This window comes from Neomonachus schauinslandi, chromosome 5, assembly GCF_002201575.2.
Source record: "Neomonachus schauinslandi chromosome 5, ASM220157v2, whole genome shotgun sequence".
NCBI lineage: Eukaryota > Metazoa > Chordata > Mammalia > Carnivora > Phocidae > Neomonachus > Neomonachus schauinslandi.
In genome coordinates this window covers 137,452,000-137,478,285 of record NC_058407.1, presented here as the reverse complement: position 1 = coordinate 137,478,285, position 26,286 = coordinate 137,452,000, and the positions used below count along the sequence as shown (strand labels likewise).

Genomic DNA, 26,286 nt, shown 5'->3' with positions numbered 1-26,286 from the left:
TGGAGCCCAACGCGGGGCTCGATCCCAGGACCCCGAAGATCACGACCTGAGCTGAAGTCACATGCTTAACCGACTGAGCCACCCAGGCGCCCCTATAGTTTTTTTTTTTTTTTAAGATTTTATTTACTCATTTGAGAGAGAGAGAGTGCAAGCGGCGGGGCAGTGGGGAGAGCAGAGGGAGAGGGAGAAGCTGACTCGGTGCTGAGTGGGACTCAGTTCCACGACCCTGAGATCGTGACCCCAGCCGAAAGCCAGAGTCGGACGCTTAACCAACCAAGCCACCAAGCGCCCTGTACTTACAGGTTTATTGTCTGGACCGTAAGCTCCAGAGAGGCAGGGATTTTGTCTGTTTTTGTCTCCTTGTTTCTCCACCAGTGTGTCCCTGAGCACCTAGGAGTGGCTCATCGTAGATGCTCAAATACTTGTCCTGAATTTCTCTCTTTCGACATGAATGGATTTGTATTGTGGGGGCCTAGTTTGTGCCCCGCGGTGTCTCCAGGGACGGGAGAAGCAGGCACGGAGCAGATCGGTGCTCAGCACAGAGGAGGACTGCTGCATCGGGGCCAGGACCCTCCCTGGGCCCAGTGACCCCTGAGAGGTCCGTCAGCACTGAATCACCGTCCCCCTCCCAGGCCTGCCGTGCCCCACCTGGCGCCATGAGCGAGGCCCGCAGGGACAGCACAAGCAGCCTGCAGCGCAAGAAGCCGCCCTGGCTGAGGCTGGACATCCCGGCTGTGGTGCCCCCGGCAACAGAGGAACCCGGCTTCTTCCAGGTAGGCGCTGCTGGGCAGGGGCTGGGCGTGTGCCCCGTCCAGCCTCCTCACTGTGACCCCACGGCGCAGCCCCTGAGACGGCAGGCTTTCCTGCGGAGTGTGAGTATGCCTGCCGAGACGGCCCACGTCCCTGCGTCCCACCATGAGCTCCGGCGGCCGCCGCTGCAGCGCCAGATGTCCATCACGCAGACCATCCGCAGGTACTTGGCTGCCGTGGTGGCTCCGCCCGTGGGGGCTGGGGGGCCGGGGGGCAGAGGCAGGCAGAACTGTCCCCTCTGGGTACGGGGGCTGGGACCGGAGCCAGGGTCCCTCCTGTCTCGGCTGTCTCCTCCATCTTGTTCCCCATGTCACCCTGTCCTCCTCCTGTTCTGGGGACCAACTGCTCTCACCTGCCACCTTCCCTGCTCCCCACCACCTCCCCCTGTCTCCTTCTCTGTCTCTCCCATCCCAACGCCCTGGCCCCTGGACAGCCGGCAGGTGCGCTCTGGGCGTGTCCACACTCTGCCCCTCTTGGGTCCCCCCGCTGCCCGCAGGGCTCTGCCACAGCGCCGCTCTCTCTCTCGGTCCCTGCTCAGGTACCTGGGGCAGGGCATGAGTGTGTGGACGTCAGGTGGCGTGTGCATGGCTTGCGATCTCTTGGGGGCTGCCAGTGCCTTTGGTGTTCCCTGGGGTTCCTAACAGCAGGTCCTGGTGGTGTTTTTCCTTGCATGTCCAAGAGGTGTGGACAGCTTGCCTGGCCTTGCAGTGCCCACTGCCTGAGTTCTGTGGAGTCTGAGGTCAAGCTGCTGCCTGGGGCCAAGCTCTCTGGCGAAGGGCTGAGCTCTGCGTGCCATCTGTGGACTCAGTGTCTTCCCATGAACCCCCCTCTCTGGGATGGGCTGAGGATCGGTGTAAAATACTCACTTGGGCAAGGCCTGCCATCTGCGCTTCTAGTGGGAATTTGGAGTTGGCTAATTGCTTAGGGGGTGGCCGGGGCCGGAACCCATCCATCCTCTTAATTAGACCCAGCACACCTGGCCCCAGGCCCCAGGCCCCGGGCGTGATTGGAGGCTTGGGTTGGGGCATGTTGTCCGCCCTGGCGGGGCCGGGGGACGACCTGGCTTCCCCTTGCTGAGACCCTCCCGTGGCAGGGGCACCGCGGACTGGTTCGGAGTGAGCAAGGACAGTGACAGCACCCAGAAGTGGCAGCGGAAAAGCATCCGCCACTGCAGCCAGCGCTATGGAAAGCTGAAGCCCCAGGTCATCCGGGAGCTGGACCTGCCCAGCCAGGACAATGTGTCTCTGGCCAGCACTGAGACGCCCCCTCCGCTGTACGTGGGGCCGTGCCAGCTGGGCATGCAGAAGGTATGCCCAGCCCTGCTGCCTCCCACCAGCCTCTCTCTGTTCCCTGGGCCGGGGCTGGGGACACGGCCGACCTGAAGACAGGAGACTCTGCGAAGCTCCTGGCGTGGGGGCAGTCACATGGTCCCAGAAAGGCACCTAAGATACTCTCTGGGAACTGGGGCCTGGGGGAGGGGACGGGGTCCTGGGATCAGGATGGGAGACCATCCCAGGATGCACAGCATTGTAAAGGCCTCATGAGTGAGGACGGGGACCCTCCTAGCCCCCTGCACAGCCATCCAGGGACCCGCTGGGGGGTGGGAAGGAGGGGCAGCTATGTTCTCCACAGCGGGGTCTGGGTGGGGAAGGGGCCCCCACAGCCACGGCCCAGGCCTGGACTCTTACATCTCCTTCCGTCTGCCAGATCGTAGACCCCCTGGCCCGGGGCCGGGCCTTCCGCGTAGCGGATGACACGGCTGATGGCCTGAGTACCCCGCACACGCCTGTCACGCCTGGTGCCGCTTCCTTCTGCTCCTTCTCCAGCTCCCGCTCGGGCTGCAGCCGGTTCCCGCGGCGACGCAAGCGCGAATCGGTGGCCAAGATGAGCTTCCGGGCGGCCGCGGCCCTGATGAAGGTGGGTGCGGGGGCCGGGGCAGGCTGGGAATGCAGCGGCCAGCACGCCGCATGCTCACCTCCTTGCTGGCAGGGCCGCTCTGTTAGGGATGGCACGTTGCGCCGGGCGCAGCGCCGAAGCTTTACTCCTGCCAGCTTCCTGGAGGAGGACACAGCTGACTTCCCCGACGAGTTGGACACGTCCTTCTTTGCCCGGGTAAGAGCACAGGGGCATCACCCGCCACCCCTCTGTCTGCGTGGCCCACCCTGATCGCCTATGTTTGCTCAGGAAGGAGTCCTCCATGAGGAGCTGTCCACGTACCCAGACGAGGTGTTCGAGTCCCCTTCGGAGGCGGCGCTCAAGGACTGGGAGAAAGCCATGGAGCAGGCCGACCTCACGGGTGGGGCCCTGGACCGCAGTGAACTTGAGCGCAGCCATCTGATGCTGTGAGTGCCGCTGGCCCGTGGGGAGGGGAGGGGAGGGCAGGGGGCCAGACTTTTGGCCCTCAGGAGTGGCTGGGCCCTGGGACACTGGTGCCCAGGAGGGCCGAGGGAAGGATTGTGGAATGTGAGCCCAGCTTGTGCACTGTGGCTATGGGACCCAGGGCCGGGCACCCTCCAAGGTTCAGCTGCCCACCTGCGGGACAGGCACATGATCCCAGAGCCCACAGGCTGGGCAGAGTCCTGCAGGGAGGAGGAGAGGGTTGTGATTAGTACTTGCAGACTGTCAGGGAACCTTGTGTAAGTCAGGTTCTACCTCTTCCACCCCAGAGGGGCTCAGGATTGCTTTTACTGGTTGGGAGGAGGCTGAATGGCTGCACGGAACCTTCACTGCTAGACAGGAGCAAGACCGAGCGGGAGGGTCAGCCCCGTGCAGGAGGGATTGCAGCAGGTCGGGCGTCTAGGGCGGGGGCTGACTGCGCCCCTTCCCCCCAGGCCCCTAGAACGAGGCTGGCGGAAGCAGAAGGAGGGTGGAGCAGCAGCCCCGCAACCTAAGGTGCGGCTACGGCAGGAGGTAGTGAGCACGGCGGGTCAGCGGCGGGGCCAGCGCATTGCGATGCCCGTGCGCAAGTTCTTTGCCAGGGAGAAGCGGCCGTACGGGCTGGGCATGGTAGGCCGGCTCACCAACCGCACTTACCGCAAGCGTATCGACAGCTATGTCAAACGTCAGATCGAGGACATGGATGACCACAGGTAGGCATGGCGTGCGGGTGTGGGGGTGGGCTGCAGCTTCGAGCGGGCAAAGCTCCAGGTTGGGGGCGGGTTCTCTGGGTTAGGGATGCCGCCTCTGCTGACGCTCCACCCTGCAGGCCCTTCTTCACCTACTGGCTCACCTTCGTGCACTCGCTCGTCACCATTCTAGCCGTGTGCATCTACGGCATCGCGCCTGTGGGCTTCTCGCAGCATGAGACCGTGGACTCGGTGAGCCCTGGCACCCTCCCCGGCCCAGACCCTTGGAGTCTAGGCTCTGAACTGCCTCCTGCGTCACCCTGGGAGGAGAGGGCCGGAGCGGGATCTGTCTCATCTCTTTCCCCAACCTTCCAGGTCCTGCGGAACCGCGGGGTCTATGAGAACGTCAAGTATGTGCAGCAGGAGAACTTCTGGATCGGGCCCAGCTCGGTGAGGGCAGGGCCTTGTGGGCACTGGAGGGTGGGAACCCTGGGCTGGCAGGGGCCAGGGCCACCGCTGCACATCCCACTCCTCCGCAGGAGGCTCTCATTCACCTCGGTGCCAAGTTCTCGCCCTGCATGCGCCAGGACCCGCAGGTGCACAGTTTTATCCGCGCCGCGCGGGAGCGTGAGAAGCACTCGGCCTGCTGCGTGCGCAACGACCGGTCGGGGTGCGTGCAGACATCGGAGGACGAGTGCTCGGTGGGTGCCCCCGCTGCCGTGTGTTTGTGGTTCAAAGCAAGGGCCTTCCGTTCACCTTCATTCCCTGCCTCTCCCATCTCCTGCTTCTCACGTCACAGACAGTTGTAGCCAGGAGTTGATTTGGGGGCGCTCTTTCCGCACGTGTGCATCTTGTTTCTGACACAAGTGGTAATGCCGTATTCTTTCCCCTAAGCAATTAAAAGAGACCCAAAAAGCAAAAAAGATTCATCCAAGTTTTTTTTTTTTAATTTTTGAAAGAAGATCTATTTAGAGAAAGAGAAAGCACAAGCAGGGGGCGGGGCAGAGGGAGAGAAGCAGGCCCCCGCTGAGCTCAGAGCTGGCCGCAGGGCTTGGTCTCAGGACCCTGAGATCATGACCGGAGCTGACACGAAGAGTGGGTGCTTAACCAGAGGAACCACCCAGGCGCCCCCCATCCAGGTTTTTATCACATCATCTTGTGTGGAGCTGCTGTAGTTATACCAGTTCCCGGACTGGCGGTTTCTATTCTGAAGCTAATAGGAATTCTGCTGTTGAGAGCCTGTTAGGTCTCCCAACATGCCCCACATTTCTGGAGTGTAATTTCATTGAGATTGGGTTGTGGGTAAGGGTGATTCCTGCGTCCTGTTGACGGTGCTGGTAAGGGGTGGGCTCTGACCAGGGGTTGACCCTGTGTCTCCCACAGTCCACACTGGCAGTGTGGGTGAAGTGGCCCTTACACCCCAGTGCCCCAGACTTTGGCGGCCACAAGAGGCAGTTTGGCTCTGTCTGCCACCAGGACCCCAGGTCAGTCTTGCTGCCTGCCCCCGCCTTTACCACCTTAGCCCATGGCTCTGTGGGGTGTGGGGGGAGAGGGTATAGCCCCCCTTGTTGTTGAGTTGGACAGGTGTGGATGCCAAGGAGATAAAGCGGGGTCTGACCACATGCTGGGTTCGCAGGGTGTGTGATGAGCCCTCCTCAGAGGACCCCCACGAGTGGCCAGATGACATCACCAAGTGGCCGGTGAGCCAGAGTGAAAGGGTTGTTTGGAATCACCGTTGTCATGTTGGGGAGGAATCCACACTTCATCCATTAGTGATGTGATGCCAGAGATAGCCATCATGGGACCACCCTGCATATTCAGATGCTGTGCCCCAGGCCTTTGCCCAGCCTGTCTACCTCCCAACACCTGCTTCTCTGAGCAGGTAGCCAGAACGGGAGAAGCAGGTGGAAGCTTGGGAGGTCAAGTGACATTATTCCAACTAGACAGATGGCTCATCGGTCTCAGGGTGTGGCAGCATGCCTGAGGTCAAGGGAGGCCGGTTTCCTACCCTAGGACCTGTGCATCTTTGCCCCAATCCCCAAGCGTGGTGTGGGGCTCAGGGTTGGGGTGGCCCTAACCCAGCTCTCCCCCATTTGTGACCCAGATCTGCACCAAAAACAGCGCTGGGAACCACACCAACCACCCGCACATGGACTGTGCCCTCACGGGCCGGCCCTGCTGCATCGGCACAAAGGGCAGGTAGGTGCGCTTGTGTGCACAGCCCTTCCTGGGTGCAGAACATTGCCCTGCGGTCCCTCTCCCTCACCAAGTTCGGAGATAACCCGAGATACCAAGGGGCCTGGGTGGCAGTCGGCTGCCTCTGGCCCTGGGCCCCAGCAGGCCCCTCTCCAAGTCCTCTCAACCCTGGCCTGACCTTCCAGGTGTGAGATCACCTCCCGGGAGTACTGTGACTTCATGAGGGGCTACTTCCATGAGGAGGCCACACTGTGCTCGCAGGTAGGCCTCTGGGGCGAGTGTCCCTCCCCTCCCCCCAGCCACAGCGGGTGCTGATGGGCCACTCTGCACAGGTGCACTGCATGGATGACGTGTGTGGGCTCCTACCCTTCCTCAACCCTGAGGTGCCTGACCAGTTCTACCGCCTGTGGCTGTCCCTCTTCTTGCACGCTGGGCAAGTGATACCATGTGGGCTGAGCAGGGGTAGGTGGGGTGAGTGGCCCCAGGGACCCTAGGAGTGGCTGGCCAGAGATGGTGAAGGGGTAGCCTCCCTCCTGAGTACCACCCCCCGCCCCCCCCGTAGGATCCTGCACTGCCTGGTGTCCGTCTGCTTCCAGATGACCGTCCTGCGGGACCTGGAGAAGCTGGCAGGCTGGCACCGCATAGCCATCATCTACCTGTTGAGTGGTGTCACTGGTAACCTGGCCAGTGCCATTTTCCTGCCATACCGGGCAGAGGTAAGGGCATCCCCCAGGGTGGGCACCCTCCTGAGTGTACCTGCTGCCCATCCTAAACTGGGTCCATGTCTGGCACTGGGTTTGGGTCCCTGGAGAGTCCAGCCTGGGAGCAAGCATCTCCTTTTGGCTCCTCCATCTTGACGCGCTCTGGGCCACGGGAGGCGGGATGGGGAGATGGGGCTCTGGGTCCGGGCTGGGGGTGGGCGTCATCTGCTCAGCCTCACCAGCTCACAGCCACCCACACTGTCGCCAGGTGGGCCCAGCCGGCTCGCAGTTTGGCATCCTGGCCTGCCTGTTCGTGGAGCTCTTCCAGAGCTGGCAGGTCCTGGCACGGCCCTGGCGTGCCTTCTTCAAGCTGTCGGCTGTGGTCCTCTTCCTGTTCACCTTTGGCCTGCTGCCCTGGATCGACAACTTCGCTCACATCTCGGGCTTCATCAGCGGCCTCTTCCTGTCCTTTGCCTTCCTGCCCTACATCAGCTTCGGCAAGTTTGACCTGTACCGCAAGCGCTGCCAGATCATCGTCTTTCAGGTGGTCTTCCTGGGCCTCCTGGCCGGCCTGGTGGTCCTCTTCTACTTCTACCCCGTCCGCTGTGAGTGGTGTGAGTTCCTCACCTGCATCCCCTTCACTGACAAGTTCTGTGAGAAGTACGAGCTGGATGCCCAGCTCCACTGAGCTGGCCGGGGCACCGGGGCCGTGAGCCCCAGCAGGCCAGAGCCGGGCACGCTGTCCACCCCGAGCCTCACAGGCCACAGGACTCGGCCTGCGAGCCCTGTGTGCCGGCCTGCCCGTTTCCTGAACACTGACCTCTTGTGCCTTGTTCACCGCTGGTGAACGTCTCGTACTTCAGGGCATTTATTACACTAGTTCCCATGATTACCTTCTAACTAGTTTCTGGACGACCACCTCATGTGGCCAATAAATGGACCGGGAGCGTTTTAGCTGCCACTAACTTATCAGAGCTGCCTCGTCTTTCTGGTTTCTGGCTAGGGCTGTGGAGGGAGGTCCTTCAGGCCTCTTCCCCACCCTCCCCTCCCACTTACAGTTCCCCAGAACAGGGAACTAAGTGTCAAATGTACCTCCCAGTGAAGCCCCTCAGCCAGGTGGATGGCTGCACCTTGTCCCCCTTCCTTAGGGTGACTGGCAGCTGACAATGATAGAAGAACCCAAGGCTTTGCTGTCACATTCGTCCCCCCACCCCCACGGAGAAGCACCCTGACCCCAGCGCTCCCTCTGTAGCCAGCAGTTCCAAGTTCAGCCACAGGCTACTTCTTTTTGCAGGAGCCAAAGGGTGAAGGGTGTTGCTATAGGTGAACCCTGTGAGCTGAGGCTGGAGACCTCATCCACATACTGTTGGATGCAAGGCCCTTGTTTCCCCCCAAGCACACACTGAAAGCCAGCCATCTGCTTTTATTTCCCCTTGCCGTAGAAACCACAGTAAAAGGGTCTTATGGCCAGCGGATGGTGTGGGCATGGGGCTCAAATGAAGCATCTTAGACCTTTGGATTCACCTGCACCGTTTTCTGCCCTTGCCTCCCCTCTGTGACTGGGCAGCAGCAGTCCCTCCTGCCCCAGGTACTGTGGTTTTCTGACTTTTCAAACTAAGAAGCAAGTAGATTTATTTTGTACACAGGGCCAGGCCCATTTGCCACATCATTCGGTTGTTTGGACCTAGGGCTCAGCTGTGTCCCAGCTGGGTACAGGCCACCAGCACAGAGCTGTCCTTGTCTGGAGGTTCATTTTTGCCTCAGCTTTTTGATGAAGGACACCTCATCCCGATTCCGGATACCGTAACTGGAAAAGGAGGAGGGCTATAGTGTGTGATCTGCAGAAGGTAGGTTGGACTCCTCACGTGAAACTTGGGAGGGACCAAGAAGGAATGGGTAGGAAGAGCACTGTGTGCAGGAAGGTGAGGAAGTGGCAGTGGCCACCCTCTCAAGACCCCCATCGTGCCCGTGGGCAGCCTCTCACCCGCACACACTGCTTTCCTCTGGCTCCGGGAAGCCCTTCACTGCCCCTGGAGAGCAGTGGTCACAGTGCCCCTAGGTCTCCCATTCCAGTAGGGAGGGCCCCCAGGAACATCCTTGCAGGAGGATATCAGTCCAGCCAGGGACTCCCCAGGTCTCGCAGATTCCCCAGGAACTGATTTAAGACTGCTTCTTCCTGGGAAGAGGCCCCAGCCCTCTGGCCGAGCTTGGGGAACTAGAGGGCAACAGACCAGATGCCTCCCAGCAGCTCAAAATGTGCCTGAACTTACTCTCGAAGCTTCTTCCTGTCTTCTGTGAGCTTCTCTCCTGCGGAGGTCAGGTAGTAGGTCCTCCACACATAGGACCTGCAAGACTCAGATGAGGATTCAGGTAAACCACAAGCACGGTCACTGGGCAGCTGGGACACGGGCTGTGTGTGAGATGGGCTGAGGCAGCTCTAAGGAGGCACTGCTCCAAGGGCTGTGCTGGGTAGCTGGGGGCCAAACACACCTTACGAGATACGCGGCAGTACTGAGACACAGACAGCAGAACACCTGACCCAACAGGCGTGAGGAGAGCACCCAAGTGAAAATGGGCTGGGGCCACTGACAGCTAGTGAGACCACTTACAGACACTAGAAATGCCCCGAGATGCCCCCCGTTTAAGAAACCCGGCTGCCCAGGTGGGGCGATGTAGATGAAAGAGCAACTGAGGCAGGACTCCCAGGCACGGAGGCACCCACCACGCCTGAAGGCTTGGGACAGGGAACTCAGAACTCATCAGTACTTTGCGGCACACATGCAACAGGCGCTCATGCGCCACCAGGCCTTCCTGCCGCTCCACTTACCAGCTGATGTGCTGAATGCCCCCTTCACGCTCCTGCCTGAGCTGCACGTATCTCTGAATGGCCTTCTTCAGATCCAGGACTGTGGCGTTCTGTACCACAACCACAGCTGCAACACAAATGGGAGGACAGCCATGGTGGGAATCCACAGCCACAGCCTTGGATGGCACAAAAGGAACCCAGAAGCTCTGTCCAGACTGTTTTGGACGGAGACTCAAGTCCAGGTGAAGTAGGCTTGTAGTTGGCCCAATACCCTGGGACATGGCCCCGAGCTTCCCCCTGAGCAGCCATGTCCACATCTTGCCTGTGTGGAAGCTCCGACTGCAAGGTCCAAAGGGAGAAGGCAAACACTTACGCATTATTTCTCCATCCATCTTGCACACTCGGACTGTCATTGCTTGGCCATATTCTAGTGCTATTTGGGAATTGACCTCTTCCAAAGTCACCTACAAAAAGACCAAGGGTGGAGGTGGGAACCTTGGCTCTCTTTACTATCCCAAACAACAACCAAAGAAAACAAGCTGTTACTGTCCAAAAAGCAATACCATGTTTTATGAAGGACAAGAAACAGATTTCTTGCTTATATGTTAGGGTTTCCCAGTTCCACCCACATTTTGTATTTAATGTCCAAAGTGGATAAAAGCTCGGCAAAAGAGAAGTATACAGACAGGAGACGATAAGGATCAGATCTGGGTTCTGGGGCTGGGTAGGAGTAAGAACACTGTCAGTCCAAGGCCCAGGGCAACGCTTGAGTTGAGGCAGGTGTGCAAGATTTACCAGGGCACCAAAAAAACAGTAATATAAACATTTTGAACCAACTTAACAAAAAATACAAGTGAACTTTAAAACTCCAAGTGGGGCAAATTAGCAAAGATTTAAAGACAGGACTGTGCCGAACCAGACTGAAGGTAGATACATGAAAAGCCATCAATACTGATCTCGTCTTCACGCGAAGTTTCGCTGTCTTGTTTGCCAGAGCCTTTTTTACACGCCCTTTGAGCTTTGGAAAACGGTGTATTACAAGGTCATGTATCCCGACGAGTGTTTTTTTGGGCGCCCCCTTAAATTCTGCAAGCCAGGTGAGAGCCTCGCTCGCCCCCGCCCCCCAGCCCCGGGTAAGACCTTCGCTGGAGCCCAGAGGCGCCTTCTTGAGGCCTCTGGGCCGCAGTCCCCCATCAGGGCCTCTCGAGGTCGGTCCGCGCCTCGGCGCACGGCCCCGCGGGGAACGACCCCGGCCCCGGCGGCCTCCATCGCCCGCGCGCACCTGGATCGGTAGATCGCAGAGCAGCGGGTCCTGCACGACCATGGCGAGACCCTCCTGGAACACGTCCACCGCCTCGGAGTGCGGTAGCGCCTCCTCTTCGTCCTCAACGTCCTCGGGCGCCTCGGGCCGCACGGCAGCCTCCGCCTCGGCCGGCTCCAGAGCGCCTCTCCACTCCCGCGCTCCGCCCGCACCGCCGGCTCGCGCGCCCCACCGCCGCGGGGACCGCAGTAGAGCCCTTGGGACCGCCAGGGGGCGAGGTTGCCACGAGGACCAATGAGAAGCTCGAGGCGGCCTGCCGCAGCTGTTGCTGGGAGCGCGACATCGGCCTGTCCATTGGTCAGCTGGAGGGTGGGTCGGCCGCCCGGACCAATGGGAGCTCGAGGCGGGCCCAGCGACCGCGCCCGGCGGCCGCAGGGGCTGCCGGGAGCCTGCGGAGCCGAGCCGGCTGCCATGCTGCTCTTCTGCCCCGGCTGCGGGAACGGGCTGATCGTGGAGGAGGGACAGCGGTGCCACCGCTTCGCCTGCAACACCTGCCCCTACGTGCACAACATCACCCGCAAGGTTAGGGGTGGGGCCCGGAGCCCGCTTCCCTGCCCACCAGCCCCGCGTCCGCCTCTGGCCGTCCTCGCTCTCGCCGCCGCCTGCGGTCGGCTGCGGAGCCTGTCGGGTGCGGATCCTGTGCGGATGTGGCCGTGTGTCCCCCCTCCGTGCCGCCACCTCGGGCCCCGCCCCGTCGCCTCTCCTGTGTCCCGGTCCTGACCTCGCGCTGGGGCTCCCGGCGCTCCGTTTCCGGTGGACCGTGTCCGAGCCGGTGCTGTGCTCGGGAACCCTCCGCAGCTCCCCAGCGCACCCCAGGACCCAGCAGGCTCTGACACCGACCCCTCCCTCCGAGCTTGCGTGTCTGGTGCCAAGTTCTAGTGCATGCCTTGTCCGCAGCCAGACCGGTCTCTTGGGAGGGGCCCCACCGCACACGGGGCGCTGCTGCCGGGGTCTTTGCACATGCCTTCTGCTCAGTTTACTTTCCCCCTGGGTGGCCATGCCATTCGCTGGGCCTGTCTGTACTTGAAGGGTTGCTCCGTTTAAGACTTCAGCACCTCCCGCCATTTATGCGACTTCTCTGTCTTACGTTTTTCCATAGGACTCATTACCTTCCAGTGTACTCCGCGACTTAAGTGTTTTGTTTATGAATACTAGGACATAAGGTGTAGGAGGGCAGGGATTTTTCCGTTTTGTTGCCTCTTAGGTTCTATCTAGTCTGAATCTAGAATGTAGTGGATGTTCAGTACATGAATAATGCTTTCGGTATCATTACAACTTGTTTTCCCATAATAATCTTTATTTGTTAGCACGCTTCTACTTTTTAGAACTAGAGAACTTCTTAATGTTGTGGGAGTTTAGGATCAGAAACTGCGGGAAGAGTGAACTCTTAGGTAACCCTGAAATTTCAAGGATATTTGGTAAAGTTTTGGAAGAAAGCCAAGTGTGATCTGCTTTGAAAGCGTCTGGCAGGGCTCTCCAGCTAAGTGGTGCTCTTTGGCTTTAGTTGTGTTTTGCTATCTTGGGTAATCTAGTATCCTAAAGGTGGGGGCGAAGGGGGAAGGTCCCACCTACCCAGTTTTCTTTCCTGCTCTGGTGTGTCATCCAGTCCTTGCAGAGATCTCACCGCCGTGTGGTCACTGCGCTGAAATAAAGTTCTCAGACCCCAATCTGAGCGGCCATGCAGGGCTGCCTCTGCAAGTAGAGCTGCAGCAGCTGGATTCTGCACATAGCTTTTATTTCATTTTTTTATCAGAAAAGCAAGGACAGAAGTCTCAAAGCCTGAGAAAGGAGTACAGCGGGATGGCAAATAGCTTGAAGCTGTAAAGCAGGCCTGCACCCTTCCCTACGCGCAGGCTTGCAGGGAGGCAGTCATGAGATAAAGGGAAGAGTGGGATGTTTGTGTGAGCAAACGCCAGGTGCAGGAAGGGGGGCCCCTAGCTCATAACCTGTGCCCTGCTCCTGGGGATCATGGGATCCTGTTCCTACCAGACCATTGTGTTCAATAGCCTGAGAACAGGAACGCTGCTGACGTTTCAGCTGCTTCCACAATCGCTCCTGAGGGCTTACAATATATTTTCTTTCTTTTCTCCTCCTTTTAAAAGGTTTTATTTATTTGAGATAGAGTGAGAGAGAGAGAGAGAGCGCGAGCATGAGTGCGGGGAGGAGAGGCAGAGGGAGAGGGAGAAGCAGACTCCCTTCTGAGCAGGGAGCCAGACACGGGACTCGACCCCAGGACCCTGGGATCACGACCTGAGCCGAAGGCAGACACTTAACCGACTGAACCACCCAGGCGCCCCTAGGATACATTTTCTGAGAATAACTCCACACCACTGAATCTTCCTCTTTTGGGTGGCATCCCAAACCTGGATTCTTTAAATTCCAGTGTTGAGTCCTGCTCTGTGAGAGTAGAAACTTTGGATTCTTTTAGTAGTCTGTGTTGAAGGAAGGAAGTCTGCGGAGACACTTGAGGACAGGTAGGGTTTGGTGGCCCAGGTTTCTACTTTTCACTTATTTGGAGCCTGAAGACCTGTTGTTTGTTAGGTAACAAATCGGAAGTATCCAAAGCTGAAAGAAGTGGATGATGTGCTTGGCGGAGCAGCAGCCTGGGAGAATGTTGACTCTACCGCAGGTGAGGAGGAACCGTTTCTGTTACTGAGCTGTGGAGAGGTAGGAGGCCGCTGGCCTGTGTTTGACTCAGTGATGTATGGAGAGGAAGGGAGGTTCTAAAAATACAAAGTGTGTTTATTTTTTCCTTAGTAATTTATTTGTTAGACAATATTGGCACAAGCCGCGGTGCTGTGCAGGCCTGGGTTAGAGTCTCACAGTGACCTCCTAACATTCTATGACCTTGGTGGCCTCCCTTGCCCTTTCTGGGGCTATTCCATATTCACTGAGTGTGAGCCCGTAAAGTGAGTCATACAGCATCGGGCATCCAGTGTACTCCGTAAGAGGTAGCCATGATAATGCGACGGTGGCAGGAGTAATGAAAGAGCCTAAGGAAGAAATAGGAGCTGTTTGTTCTGGTGTGGATTTTTAAAAGTCAGTGCCAGGGGCGCCTGGGTGGCTCAGTTGGTTAAGCAACTGCCTTCAGCTCAGGTCATGATCCTGGAGTTCCAGGATTGAGTCCCACATTGGGCTCCCCACTCAGTGGGGAGTCTGCTTCTCCCTCTGACCCTCTCATGCTCTCTCTCACTCTCTCTCTCTCAAATAAATAAATAAAATCTTTAAAAAATAAATAAATAAATAAAAATAAAAGTCAGTGCCAGAGAGCATTCAAGTGTTTATTTCACGTCTTGTTGCATATCTGAAAGAGGTAGACATGACCAAGGAGGGAAAGAGGAGAGCCCTAAACACACCTGTACTGCGGGGAGGAAGAGCCAACTCCTGTTTACTGTTATCTTTTTTCCCCTATAGAAGAACATCCAAATCTGATATGGTGCAATTAGCATTGGCAGAATTTGCTAAAAAAAAAAAAAAGAGATGAATTATGTACCCAGTGTTTAAAATGGTGTTTGAGAGTGTTTGAAGGTGTTATCAAGAGTAGAGGCAGTTTCTCAAAGTGAAGTCACTTTGCCTTGACATAGGTGAGGAATGTATGGTGAGATCTTTGTAAGAACAGCCTGAGGAGCTGCTGCCAAAAAGGATCCCTAAATTTAAAGGGAAGTGGATTCATCGTCCACTGGGGGCTCCTCTGGGAGGCTGAGAGGGCCCAAGTGATGGAAATGCACTTAGAAGCATCTGCAGGGAGTGGACCCCATAATGCACATGGTAGTCATAAATCACTTTCCTTGTTATGTTTCCAGCCAGTTTTCAACCAGATTTGAGAAGAAAAATGGGACCCAGCGGGGGGAGCTGGAGTGTTTTCCAGATCACAGGTCTCCCTGATTCCCTCGTTGTGAGAGCGTAGTGGGAATGATACCACTAACTATAGCCTTAATCATGGTACAGGATACCCTAGGCAAGGCTTGCCAGATGAATGGGGCCCGGAGAGGGTCTTTGCTGCCTTTCCATGACACCTACTTCTAGCAGGTATGTTTGGTCATGAGCATCATTTTTTTTTTTTTTTAAATAATGTGGGTCACTTGTTTTTCTCGTTGCCAGAGCCATGTCCTAAATGCGAACATCCTCGTGCCTATTTCATGCAGCTTCAGACCCGCTCTGCAGACGAGCCGATGACTACCTTCTACAAATGCTGCAGTGCTCAGTGTGGGCACCGCTGGAGGGACTAGGCCCAGGCGGGCCCAGCCGTGCCATTGTCTGCTTACCTCGTTCCCCAGGCTGGATTCCCAGCCAGAGTGTGAGCTGTTTGTCCCGAAACATCTCTGCTGGCATGGCGAAAAGCTAACCCTTTGAGGGGAGCTGGCCATGGTGCCCGCGACTGTAGCCCATCGGCAGTCAGTGGATGAGCTCAGTTAAGTGCAGGGAGATTGTGTGTGGATCGGGTATCCGTAAGTAAGTGTGATCTGTTTAATGTCCTGCTCATCGATCTCGTATGTGTATTGGCTAATAGACATTCTCTCATCATCACCCTTCTTAAATATGTACCCCGTTTGCACAGCTTATAAAGTAAAATTTTATAATGTAGTACATCGGATGTCCCTAAGTATTTAACTGTTAATTGTAAACTTATTTTATCACCATCTATTCTGAATATTTAATTAAAATGGAAAGTCCAGTACTGCTTTTTCAGTGTTTTATTTTTTTTTTTTGCCAAGAAGTATGTTTTATTTTTATTAATCATACAAATAATTTGCTATAATATCCCAGGGCAAACTGGAGAATTTGGCAGTCAGCCTGAGGGGGGTCCCCTCAGAGACCCGCAGGCTGGTGGTGTCAGCACGGGGTGCCCGGGCCCACAGTGCAGCTTGTCACTCGTGTCCACCTTGCAGGTGGCTCTTCCTCCACATCACGACTGGGGGGTCTCAAAGATGACGAGGGTGGGGAATCCCCTAGGTTCTTAGGAAATTTCTTTCTTTCTTTTTTTTTTTTTTTTAACATTTTATTTATTTATCTGACAGAGAGAGACACAGCGAGAGAGGGAACACAAGCAGGGGGAGTGGGAAAGGGAGAAGCAGGCTTCCCGTGGAGTAGGGAGCCCAATGCGGGGCTTGATCCCAGGACCCTGGGATCATGACCTGAGCCGAAGGCAGACGCTTAACGACTGAGGCACCCAGGCGCCCCAGGAAATTTCACTGTGCTTCTCCTGCTCAGTGGTCTCTGGTTGGCAGGGTGTTCTTCTCCAGCATCTCTGTTTTCTCCAGCTTGGCCTTCCCGAAGCTGGCGATCTCCCCCGTGTCCAGCTTTTGCCATTTTCTTAAAGCGATCCGTGGAGTTGTGCTCTGAGCCCAGCGCCTGGTCCTCCCACTCATGTTGCTGCAGCAAGAGAGCGTTTTTTCAGTGTTTTAAATGCTTTGAGAAGTAGACATCAAACTACTGCCATACTTAGGACTCTCCTGGACACAGAATTGCTAATAACATGGATTTCAGTTTATCATTTCTGTTATTTCCTAGGATTGCAGTAAATTTATTAGATAGAAGATATTTCTACTTTTTTCCTTCATCTTTTCACTTGCAAAAGAAAAAGGACGTCCCAGACTAGAGGGGGACGGGATGGTAGTTTGTGGATGGATTGGTTTCTTGCTCAGGACCTTGGATTTGATGACTTTTCCAAATCTCTTAATAAAGAAGTCTCGCTCATGAAATCATGGGATGTGAATTCATACCTCTGATACAGATTTGTACATTTTTGGGACTTGGTATCTTTTCTGGAAATGATTAATCTTGGAAGTTTGACAAAATGGTGTTTTGTTTTAAGTAAGCTCCACAGTGGAGCCCAGTGCAGGGCTTGAACTCACGACCCTGAGATCAAGATCTGAGCTGAGATCAAGAGTCAGCTGCTTAGCTGACTGAGCCACCCAGGCGCCCCAACACTGAAGGCTTGCTTTTTGCCATAACACGTAGACCAGGTCCTGAGCCCCTCATCTCTAATTGGTTATTTTCCAAAACAGCTTGTTCTGGTTATACCGATAAAAGTTTTATAATGTGGGTGTTGCCTTTAGGAGCTTCTGTTCATGCCATCAGTTCTTGTGTTTTGTTTTGTCTTGTTTTGTTTTCCATCAGTTTTATTTCCTCAGCTCCTCTGTGGGTGTTTGCTGTTGGGTCAGTGGTGAAGGTCGTGTGCTCTGAAGCTGGCCTGCATATCTGCTTCTTTTTTTTTTAAATTTTATTTATTTATTTGACAGAGAGAGACACAGCGAGAGAGGGAACACAAGCAGGGGGAGTGGGAGAGGGAGAAGCAGGCTTCCCGCGGAGCAGGGAGCCCGATGCGGGGCTCGATCCCAGGATCCTGGGATCATGACCTGAGCCGAAGGCAGACGCTTAACGACTGAGCCACCCAGGCGCCCCTGCATATCTGCTTCTTAGCTGTGAGACCTCGGTCAGACTGCGGAGCCTCTGCCTTCACTTCCTCGTGTGTAAAGTGATGATGATAGTCAATTTCAGGGGTTTACAAACATTTTCTGTAAAGGCCCAGATAGTAAATATTTTAGACTCTGTGGGTCGAGAGTCAAAATCTAGGAAAACAAACTTCTACCACTTTTTTATAAACAAAATTCAAAATGTAATTGTAATTGAGTACAGCATTTTGTAATGGGGGTCTACTGATGAAAAGAATGGATATCGTTTTGCTGAACTGGGGTTCAAAGTTAGCATTTCTGGTCATCAAAATAGATTGCGAATATGCATCTGTGAATGCTGGTTAAGTGCAGGACAGCGAATGAAGTTAACTGTTGACATCAGCAGTAGATTGAGTAGAGTCAATACTGATGAGAGATGCAAATAATTTCCATAGAGAATTTGCTGTAACATGGATTAGCAGATTCCAATCCATGGTCTACTGAATTCGTGTTTTCTCAGCTCTGAAAATATTCTTGCCTGCAGTTGGTTCTACGCAGACCATGCGCACAGGCTCACTTCCGTCCCTTCCCAGCTCAGGGCCGAGGCATTGACCTTTCAGAAGGACACTTGAGCAATATCAGTAACATTGGAGGATTCATCAAGAATCAAGGGAAATCACTTCGTATCATTCGCCTCATTTTTTTTTTTTTTTTTTTTTTTTAAAGATTTTATTTATTTATTTGACAGAGAGAGACACAGCGACAGAGGGAACACAAGCAGAGGGAGTGGGGGAGGGAGAAGCAGGCTTCCCGCGGAGCAGGGAGCCCGATGCGGGGCTCGATCCCAGGACCCCGGGATCATGACCTGAGCCGAAGGCAGACGCTTAACGACTGAGCCACCCAGGCGCCCCATTCGCCTCATTTTTAATTGACTTGATGTTGCTCCCAGTGCCCTTAGCTTTTAGAACTGTTCTCCAAAAGGACAAGAGTCCTAAATTTATTTTCTCTGGACACACTTCTTCAACTGCTGCAATTAAACACAAGTCACCACTGTGCACCAACCACAATTGCACCACTGCTGCAATTAAACACAAGTCAGTGGCTTTCCTGGCTTGGTTAACAAATGAGCCCCTCAGAAATTTAATTGGTTGTTTCATTTTCGTAGTTAATTTTTTTGAAGAAATTCTGCGCCGTGTCGAGAGCGGTGCCAGTGACTCGGTGCGTAGTCTGATGACAATGACCTGCTGTAGTGTCATTGGGTAGTAAACATTCCTTTGCCAGCCAGTTTGATGATGCGGTAATCTACACTGTGCCTTCAAAGGTGACTTTCAGGGTCCCCTTTTCTGGTTTTGTCACAATGGTATGCACTGGTAATAGGGTAAGGGAAAAAAATATGTATATACTAAATGGCTGCTTCGTGGTTAGGACTGGTAATCCTGGTGATCACCCAGGAAGGGCGCTGCATTGACTTGCACAGATGTCCTCGCTTATGTGTTTTTCTTGTTTCCTGTACTGTTACGATGTATTCTTTTTATTTAAGATACTGTGTTTTTCTCTTCTGTGTTTTCTCTTGGTTCTTTATTGTAGTGTGTCTCTCTCCTCCCATATTTCCTGTTTCTTCCTTGGGAGCATATTTTCCTTTATATCTTTGAGCATAGTGAGAGTAGCTACTTTAGAACCTGTGCTGATTCCAACAACTTAGTCCTGGGAGTCCGTGTCCATCGGTTACCTTTCCTCTTAAGTGTGGGTCACCTAGTTCTGTTCCTTCAATGTCTAATACTCTTGGATTTATCTTGGAAATTGTGAATGATACAGACTGTAGACACTAGATTCTGTTATGTTTCTCTGGAGAGTGTTGATTTTTTATTTATATGTAAAGCAGGCTGTAAACTCTGTGTCTCTGATGTAGGCAGCAGCTGAAACTTCCGTTCAGGTTGTTTCACCTTAGCTGTGCTGCTTGGAGTTCTCCAGGACACATGTGGCTCACAAGTATCCAGAGATTTTGGTAGAGTTTGTTTGTTTGTTTGTTTGTTTTGGGGGGTAGAGTTTAGACATAGAATTTGGTGCTCTCCTCCCTTCCAGGATTTCCTCCCATTCCAGCCTTTGTGGTCTCCACTTGAGGGCTCATGGTGTGGATGGTGTGGTCTGATGGACTTAAGGTAGTAAATTCTAGTTTCAACAAGGTGGGGGGGACCCTGTCAGAGAGGAAACTCTCTCTCTTTTTAAATGTTTTCTTTCTTTCTTTTTTTTTTAAGATTTATTTGAGAGAGAGAGAGCATGAGAGGGGGAGGGTCAGAGGGAGAGGCAGACTCCCCACTGAGCACGGAGCCCAATGCGGGACTTGATCCAGGGACTCCGGGATCATGACCTGAGCCAAATGCAGTCGCTTAACCAACTGAGCCACCCAGGCGCCCTGGAAACTCTCTTTTTTATTTTTTTAAAGATTTTATTTATTTGACACAGAGAGAGCTGGAGAGAAAAAGAGACAGAGAGCAAGCACAAGCAGGGGGAACGGCAGGCAGGGGAGAAGCAGGCTTCCCACTGAGCAAGGAGCCTGACGTGGGGCTGGATCCCAGGACCCTGGGATCATGACCTGAGCCGAAGGCAGACGCCTAACTGACGGAGCCACCCATGCACCCCTCAGCTCAGATTTTTCTGACCATCATTTTTAAAAAATATTTCATTCATTTGGGGCGCCTAGGTGGCTCAGTTCTTAAGCGTCTGCCTTTGGCTCAGGTCATGATCCCAGGGTCCTGGGATTGAGCCCCCACATCGGGCTCCCTGCTCCGCGGGAAGCCTGCTTCTCCCTCTCCCACTCCCCCTGCTTGTGTTCTCTTTTGCTGTGTCTCTATCAAATATATAAAATCTTTGAAAAAAAAAAAAAGATTTAAAAAAATTTAATTCATTTATCAGATTATTTTCAGAGTGTATACCCTGAATTTTGATTCAAGAAAGTTGGTATGCTGTTTATGTTTTTTTTTTTTTAAGATTTTATTTATTTGACAGAGAGAGAGCACAAACAGAGGGAATGGCAGGCAGAGGGAGAAACAGGGTCCCCGCTGAGGAAGAAGCCCGTTGTGGGACTTGATCCCAGGACCCTGAGATCATGACCTGAGCCAAAGGCAGACACTTAACCGACTGAGCCACCCAGGCGCCCCGGAAACTCTTTATAAGGATACTAGAGAAGCTCCAGTCAATATAAATGTATGTACTTGTAATAGGTAAGATGGGGGCCAAGCTGACTGAAATTTAAATGTTAGAAAGATGCATGGGGGCGCCTGGGTGGCTCAGTCTGACTCTTGATTTTTGGCTCAGGTCATGATTTCAGGGTCATGAGAAAGAGCCCTGCTTCGGGGCTCTGCACTGGGTGTGAGTCTGATTAAGATTCTCTCTCTCCCTCTCCCTCTGCCCCTCCCCACCTCAAAAAAAAAAAAAAAAGATGTGTGATTTATGTTTCTGTCCATTCCTAAGGTGTTTCATGGGCTTAAACTTTTGATTTCATCTCTCTGTGGGTCCTGGTTGTTCTCAGACTCCAGAGCTGCAGCTCTGGGCCATCCAAAGCTTACCCGAGATGTGTTGATGCACAGAGCACACATGCACACTGAAGTGTGACCTTATTTGGTACCCCAAAGAACATACCGCCAATAAGTAAATGAAAAGATGCATATCTTCACTAATTATCCGTGAAGTGTAAATGAAAGCAACATTGAAATATGTTTGCCTATCAGATAGGCAAAGATGAAAAAAACTGATAATGTACACTGTTGGTGACAGGCATTCTTAAACTTCTGGTAGGAGCAGAAGTTGGTACGTTTTTGCAGTGCCACTTGGTAGTATCAGTATTTTAAAATGCTGAACTTTATTTTTCTTTATTTTTTTTTAAAGATTTTTAAAATTTATTTGACAGAGATACAGTGAGAGAGGGAACACAAGCAGGGGGAGTGGGAGAGGGAGAAGCAGGCTTTCCGTGGAGCAGAGAGCCCGATGTGGGGCTTGATCCCAGGACCCTGGGATCATGACCTGAGCCGAAGGCAGACGCTTAATGACTGAGCCACCCAGGCGTCCCATTAAAATGCTGAACTTTAGATCCCATAGTCCTACCCCTAGAATTATTTGTACAGAAGTACTCACTCTGGTGATTAAAGATCCATGCCCAGAATTGTTTACTACCTTTGTCTAAAATTGCATATATGCACTGGAAATTAACATAATGTTACATGTCCTGTTTCAAAAAATAAAAATAGTATATATAAGCAGCAATCCAAATGTCTATCAGTAGGATTATTGAACCATGGCATATGCTACCATTAATGGTTTTTATGTGCTGACCTAGAAGGACGTTGAAAATAGCCAGAGGAACAAGGAGTCTGCAAAGCTCAGCACAGTATGAGCCCAGTAAAGTGTGCGTTTGTTTGCACTTCATCTTTGTCTGGAAGGACTTGCACCTAACTTCTCACAGAGGCTCTCTCTGGGGTGAGATAAAGGGGACTCATTTTTTATTTTGTATTATTTGTTTTTCTTTAAATGAGAGTGCATCACTTTTGTGTTTAACACCCTCTCCAGGGGTGTTTCTTAGAAGGAATACAGCACACACTCTGGCAATCAATGGACAGATCCCCAGAGTCCATGTTTAGCAACCTTCAGTGTCGTGGGGAATGAAGGGTCATCCCACCTCCTAATCCCCGGGGTTAGGCTTAGTGGTGGTAGTTGTCTCTCAGCCCCCTTGGGACAGCTGCTGTGCTCTGCGTTGTGGTTTCAGATGTGGGCGGCCTGTGTAAGCCCGCCGTGGGAGGCTCACGTCACTGCTCACTGCAGTTATATCCTGAATCAGGCTCAGAGGCTTTGCTGCAAACACAGGGACGGTCACCTCGAGGTCTGGAGGGTTGGGGGCCCCTCGGACTTGCCATGGGGCCCAGCAGATGCATCTGGGAAGGTGAGTCTGGCCGTCAAGTCAGCCTGAGCTGGTGGCAGAGAGGGCGGACTGCCTGCCATCCCTGGGCCCCAGGAAGAGCCTGGGGATGAGCCTTGGAAGCCGTTAGGGGCATCACCCTGGTCTTACCTCCTCCAGTGTCCTGGGCTTGGGTGTCTCCCAGAGATAGCATGTTGGCCATATTTGCTGAAGAATGATAGGCTGTTGCTTCCAGGCCTCAGTATTGCTGGGCAGAGGGAAGGGTACTGAGTTTGTTAGGCAGAGTTTTTCGGTGTGGAAGAGACTTTGCTTCTTCAGTAACTGAGCGGGGGCTTGTCCTGGGGCCAGATGGTCTGAGCTGTGGTGGCCCGGAGTGGAGGTGAGGTCCAGGTGGTGGGGCTGGCAAAACCCCTTCAAACTCCCATGTCCGTGGGGGGCCTTCACGCAGAAGAGGAGCCAGAGTCCGGGGATCCCCCCTTGGAGCTGTGCGCGGGCAGCAGGTGAGGGTGGGATCCCAGAAGGGAGGTCAGCTCGGCCAAGCAGAGGAAGGGGAGGTGAGGGTGTGTGCTCATGTAACGTCCCAGAGCCCTCTTCCCAGGGGTCTGGACCTTTAACACTGTCTAGAGGCACGGTCAGCATCTGTAGGGGTGTTCAGGATGCATTTCTTTTCCTGTTGGGGCTAGGTGCAGGGGGCACAATGTAAACTGGACAGGTCTCACCCTGGAAGAGCCTGGTGTTAAGAGGTAGTGTAACAGTGGGCTTTGCTGACGTGGCTGCAAAGGGGCTGTGAGGGGGTTTCTGGGCAGAGGAGGTCAGTTAACAGGTGCGGGAAGAGCAGGTGCATCATTTTCCCCCCTTTCGCCCCCAGGCCCCTCAGAACCCTTATTCTAGACCTTTCCCACAGCATTACCTGCTCCCCTGCTCCTTTCCTGAGCTGACTGGCCTTGCTAGGGGGTGTCTGGTCTGGCCACAGAGACACTGGGGGGCTCAGGAGGACTTCATGAAGGAAGAGGCATGTGATCCAGAAGGAAGTCAGGCAGAGGGGACAGTATGACGGGGATTAGACCCGCAGGGGACCCAAAATGAGTTCCATTGGACCCCCTCTGTCTGTGCCCCTCAGACCTCCATCCTCAGCTCTCTTCTTCCTCCTGCCCTGGGGCCCTCCCCTGTCCATGTCTTTGTCCACCTGAGGTGCGTCTGGGCCCAGCTTGTCCATCTCCATGGCCCCCAGACATGCACCTTCCAGGTGCAGCCAACCCTCCTGCTCACCCCTCTCAGGAAGCATGTGGAAGGTGCTCCCTGGGCCACCTCTCCCTCCCCTCAGCCTTCTCTGCACCTTGCCTGCACTCACCCCACCCGGCCTTCTGCCTCCACCTCTCCTGCCTGCCGTCCACATCGCTGTAGGAAGCTCAGTCTTCCAGCCCTTTCTGCCAACAGTACTGGCGGTTCCCACCAGCGCTAGAGTTGCCCACATGCACTTGTGTGGCCTAGAGCTGGGAGGGGGGACTCCTTCCACCTCCTGTCCCACTTTTTAGCACAATCCCCATGTCCTCATGTATCTGGTTCTTGGGAGCCAGGGTCTGAATTTCTTCCTCCTTCCCCAGCGGAGAGAAGAAAGTGCTAGATAAGTGTGCACTGAAAGAGCAACCTCCATTCCTCTGGAGGGAATTTGATGGATATCACTCCCTTAAAAATAGAGTATGTGTAGGAGGGGACAGTAAGTGGATGCAGGAATTGGCGTGAAGCCAGCTTGGAGGGCGTGTTAACAAGGGCGCCCTGCTCTGGCAGGCAGTCCCCTGGCATCAGGTGAGTACTCAGGGTGTGAAGGCCGGGAGGGTGAGGGGCTGTGTCTGCAGGTCTGGCAGTGTGTGTGGGTTCTGATGCAGGGGTCCAGCTGCAAGGCCCTAGTGGTCAGACCTCATGGCCAGACCTTGACCCTGAGATCATGGAGGAGATGGGTCCTGAGATGGGCTGAAGGCAGTGTCCACAGACCTGGGCGGGGGGCGGTGCTGGGTGGTGGTGTCAGTCATGCTCCCCAGCAGGACTGTCCCAAGGGGGAGACACTGGCTTCGGTCCTCCTGCTTTGACAGCCGTCCTGCAAGATTGTCTGGTGTTGTCTGAGCTGTGATTAGGTCTCCCTGGTGCCATCCCAGGGCCTGTTCCAGGACCAGGGGTATGGGGATGAGGGTTTCTACACCGCCCGGCCTAGTGTCTGTTGTCAAGGATGTGGGTAGCCCCGAGGAAAGACAGACCAGTGGTGCCCTGGGCAAGGTGGGTAGCTCCTGGGCTTGTGTGGCAACTGGTTGGACATGTGCCAAGAACAGAGGTACCAGGTGCCGGTGTCGGGCAAGTTGCTGCTGCCCCTGGTCTTGGCTTCCACACCTGGGGGTGGGGTGGCAGCCCGCCCTGCCCAGCTCACTTTGCAGACGCAGAAGTGTTCTCTGTGGAAAGAATTCTCAGAGGAGAAGCGGCCCTGTGTCAGTCTCTGCTGCTCACCCAGAGTGGGTCCTGGCCCTGGTAGCTCTCGGTTGTCCCTGCCCTGGGGCCTGCTGAGCTTGGAGCCACCCCACCCCACGCTCTCGAACCATCCGCTCCTGGGCTGTGGCAGGGCTGGCTCAGTTCTGCAGAGACAGAGGGGTCCCTCCACCCGGGGCCTGGGTCCGCTCTCAGCCGGGGAGTGGCTGCCGTGCCTCAGGCCCCCCAGATCTTGGTGCTCACTCTGCTTCTGTCATCATACACCCTGACCGTGGGCTGATGTCAGGCTGCTTTGTCATCTCCACCCAATCACTGTGCGGGAAGGGGCAGATGCTGTTGGGGTAAACTTGCTGCAGCCTCCCGTGCTGTGGCTGGTGGTGCCGGATGATGAGGGTGCAGTCTTCCTGAGCCTGGATCTTAATGGGGGTCTGTCCTGTGGGTGCACGGATAGGCTGCTGGGCGTTGGGGTGCTATCTGCTGCCTGAGTGTGTGCGCGCTCCTTGAGGGCTTACGTGCTGTGGTCTGTGAGCACGTCTGCTGCTTTTTTGCCTCCTTATCACCCATCAGGCTTGCATAACCAGGCTGGCCCTGCTTCCTGCTTAGGAACTATCAGCGCACCATCTGGAGCTACAAATGGGGTGATAGGACATCAACAGCCTCCCTGCACCCAGGCACTTCCTAACACCCAGCCCCTTGGTCTCCAGCTAACCTCCGGTCCCCCCAAGGGATCCTGTTGCTCAGGCTGGCACTCCAGCACTGCGAGCCTTGCTCCCCTGAGGTGCTCCCGCTCACAGGGCAGGTGGCTCAGAACAAGGGTGCGGCCGACGGAGCTTAGGGAGTGCTGTCTGTTGCACGGACACCCCTCCGCCGTCCTCCTACGTAGTCCTGAGTCAGAACACTGGAATGGGTGTCTATTTAAGGATACAGCAGGGAGAGAGGATGTGTAGATGTTGGCCGTGTGACCTTGGGCAAGGCGTTTGCCCTCCTTGGGACTCAGCTTGCTTGTCTGTAATTGGGACCGTCTCCCCACCTCGCATGCTGCTGTGGGAATGCAAGCGTATGATGCGTGCTACACAGTCAGCACAAGGTTCCCGTGACCCTGCCTCCCTGTGTGACAGGACCCGGGCCCAGCGACCGGGGTTCTGTGCTGGCAGAGGATGCCCATCCCAGAGAGGAGCCTTCTAGGCCGACTCACACACATAGCTGGCTCAGAGTCCAGAGCCCACCAGGAGATCTGGTGTTCAGGGCACCATGCTATACCCTGTAGCCATATGGATCTTTCAGAGCTTCAGTTTCTTAGGAGTACAGCTCAGGCCGTGGTGCTCAATCCCTGAGATGGGACATGGGGAGGGTATAGGTGGTGACCTGCTCAGAGCTCTCAATGAGGAGCATGCCCCACAGGGAGCAGCCCTCCTGGGGAGGATCTCATGGGAAGCATCTCATGGGGAGCATGTCCCACAGAGAGCAGCCCTCCTGGGGAGGATCTCATGGGGAGCATCTCATGGGGAGCATGTCCCACAGGGAGTAGCTCTCCTGGGGAGGATCTCATGGGGAGGATCTTATGGGGAGCATGCCCCACAGGGAGCAGCCCTCCTGGGAGGATCTAAT

General features: G+C 54.7%; 4 protein-coding genes across 9 annotated transcripts in view; 3 read left to right on the top strand and 1 right to left on the bottom strand.

Annotated features, from left to right (window-relative positions):
* The first annotated feature begins 325 nt into the window (after positions 1 to 325).
* On the top strand, positions 326 to 7,735 carry RHBDF1 (rhomboid 5 homolog 1). Of its 6 annotated transcripts, XM_021698383.1 has the most exons (17): positions 633 to 773; positions 843 to 973; positions 1,904 to 2,117; positions 2,518 to 2,727; positions 2,800 to 2,922; positions 2,995 to 3,152; positions 3,642 to 3,899; positions 4,016 to 4,127; positions 4,251 to 4,325; positions 4,415 to 4,576; positions 5,259 to 5,359; positions 5,512 to 5,575; positions 5,980 to 6,074; positions 6,257 to 6,332; positions 6,404 to 6,504; positions 6,634 to 6,787; positions 7,041 to 7,735. In XM_021698383.1, the coding sequence occupies exons 1-17, from the start codon at positions 657 to 659 to the stop codon at positions 7,458 to 7,460; spliced, it is 2,571 nt and encodes an 856-aa protein (XP_021554058.1). In that variant the 5' UTR covers positions 633 to 656; the 3' UTR covers positions 7,461 to 7,735. The 6 variants fall into 6 exon arrangements, with proteins under 6 accessions (XP_021554055.1, XP_021554058.1, XP_021554056.1 ...); XM_021698381.1 differs by having other exon boundaries at positions 2,518 to 2,922; XM_021698382.1 differs by having other exon boundaries at positions 633 to 973.
* Positions 7,736 to 8,168: 433 nt separating this feature from the next.
* On the bottom strand, positions 8,169 to 11,082 carry SNRNP25 (small nuclear ribonucleoprotein U11/U12 subunit 25). The gene is made up of 5 exons (XM_021697977.2): positions 10,861 to 11,082; positions 9,952 to 10,042; positions 9,600 to 9,705; positions 9,043 to 9,117; positions 8,169 to 8,579 (listed from the first exon to the last, which is right to left on the bottom strand). The coding sequence occupies exons 1-5, from the start codon at positions 10,900 to 10,902 to the stop codon at positions 8,522 to 8,524; spliced, it is 372 nt and encodes a 123-aa protein (XP_021553652.2). The 5' UTR covers positions 10,903 to 11,082; the 3' UTR covers positions 8,169 to 8,521.
* Positions 11,083 to 11,162: 80 nt separating this feature from the next.
* On the top strand, positions 11,163 to 15,577 carry POLR3K (RNA polymerase III subunit K). Its single transcript, XM_021698213.1, has 3 exons — positions 11,163 to 11,421; positions 13,441 to 13,528; positions 15,001 to 15,577. Exons 1-3 carry the CDS (start codon positions 11,230 to 11,232, stop codon positions 15,126 to 15,128), a joined length of 408 nt encoding a protein of 135 aa, XP_021553888.1. The 5' UTR covers positions 11,163 to 11,229; the 3' UTR covers positions 15,129 to 15,577.
* Positions 15,578 to 22,199: 6,622 nt separating this feature from the next.
* Positions 22,200 to 26,286, top strand: part of IL9R (interleukin 9 receptor) — a 10,327-nt gene continuing 6,240 nt past the window's right edge. Inside the window, exon 1 of the mRNA XM_044915026.1 lies at positions 22,200 to 22,227. Coding sequence (XP_044770961.1) covers positions 22,200 to 22,227 — 28 coding nt within the window. The remainder of the gene's footprint in view (positions 22,228 to 26,286) is intronic.

What these genes read in the sequence shown, in the direction of transcription:
- POLR3K (XM_021698213.1), top strand. Translation starts at nt 11,230, where the DNA reads ATGGGAGCTCGAGGCGGGCCCAGCGACCGCGCCCGGCGGCCGCAGGGG. An exon ending in TGCACAACATCACCCGCAAG is followed by an intron (nt 11,422 to 13,440) that starts GTTAGGGGTGGG and finishes GTTGTTTGTTAG; the next exon opens with GTAACAAATCGGAAGTATCC. An exon ending in GAATGTTGACTCTACCGCAG is followed by an intron (nt 13,529 to 15,000) that starts GTGAGGAGGAAC and finishes TCTCGTTGCCAG; the next exon opens with AGCCATGTCCTAAATGCGAA.
- SNRNP25 (XM_021697977.2), bottom strand. Translation starts at nt 10,902, where the DNA reads ATGGTCGTGCAGGACCCGCTGCTCTGCGATCTACCGATCCAG. An exon ending in TCTGCGATCTACCGATCCAG is followed by an intron (nt 10,043 to 10,860) that starts GTGCGCGCGGGC and finishes GTCTTTTTGTAG; the next exon opens with GTGACTTTGGAAGAGGTCAA. An exon ending in GACAGGAAGAAGCTTCGAGA is followed by an intron (nt 8,580 to 9,042) that starts GTAAGTTCAGGC and finishes CTCCTTTTCCAG; the next exon opens with TTACGGTATCCGGAATCGGG.
- RHBDF1 (XM_021698380.1), top strand. Translation starts at nt 657, where the DNA reads ATGAGCGAGGCCCGCAGGGACAGCACAAGCAGCCTGCAGCGCAAGAAG. An exon ending in GCCAGCTGGGCATGCAGAAG is followed by an intron (nt 2,118 to 2,517) that starts GTATGCCCAGCC and finishes TCCGTCTGCCAG; the next exon opens with ATCGTAGACCCCCTGGCCCG. An exon ending in TGCATCGGCACAAAGGGCAG is followed by an intron (nt 6,075 to 6,256) that starts GTAGGTGCGCTT and finishes CTGACCTTCCAG; the next exon opens with GTGTGAGATCACCTCCCGGG.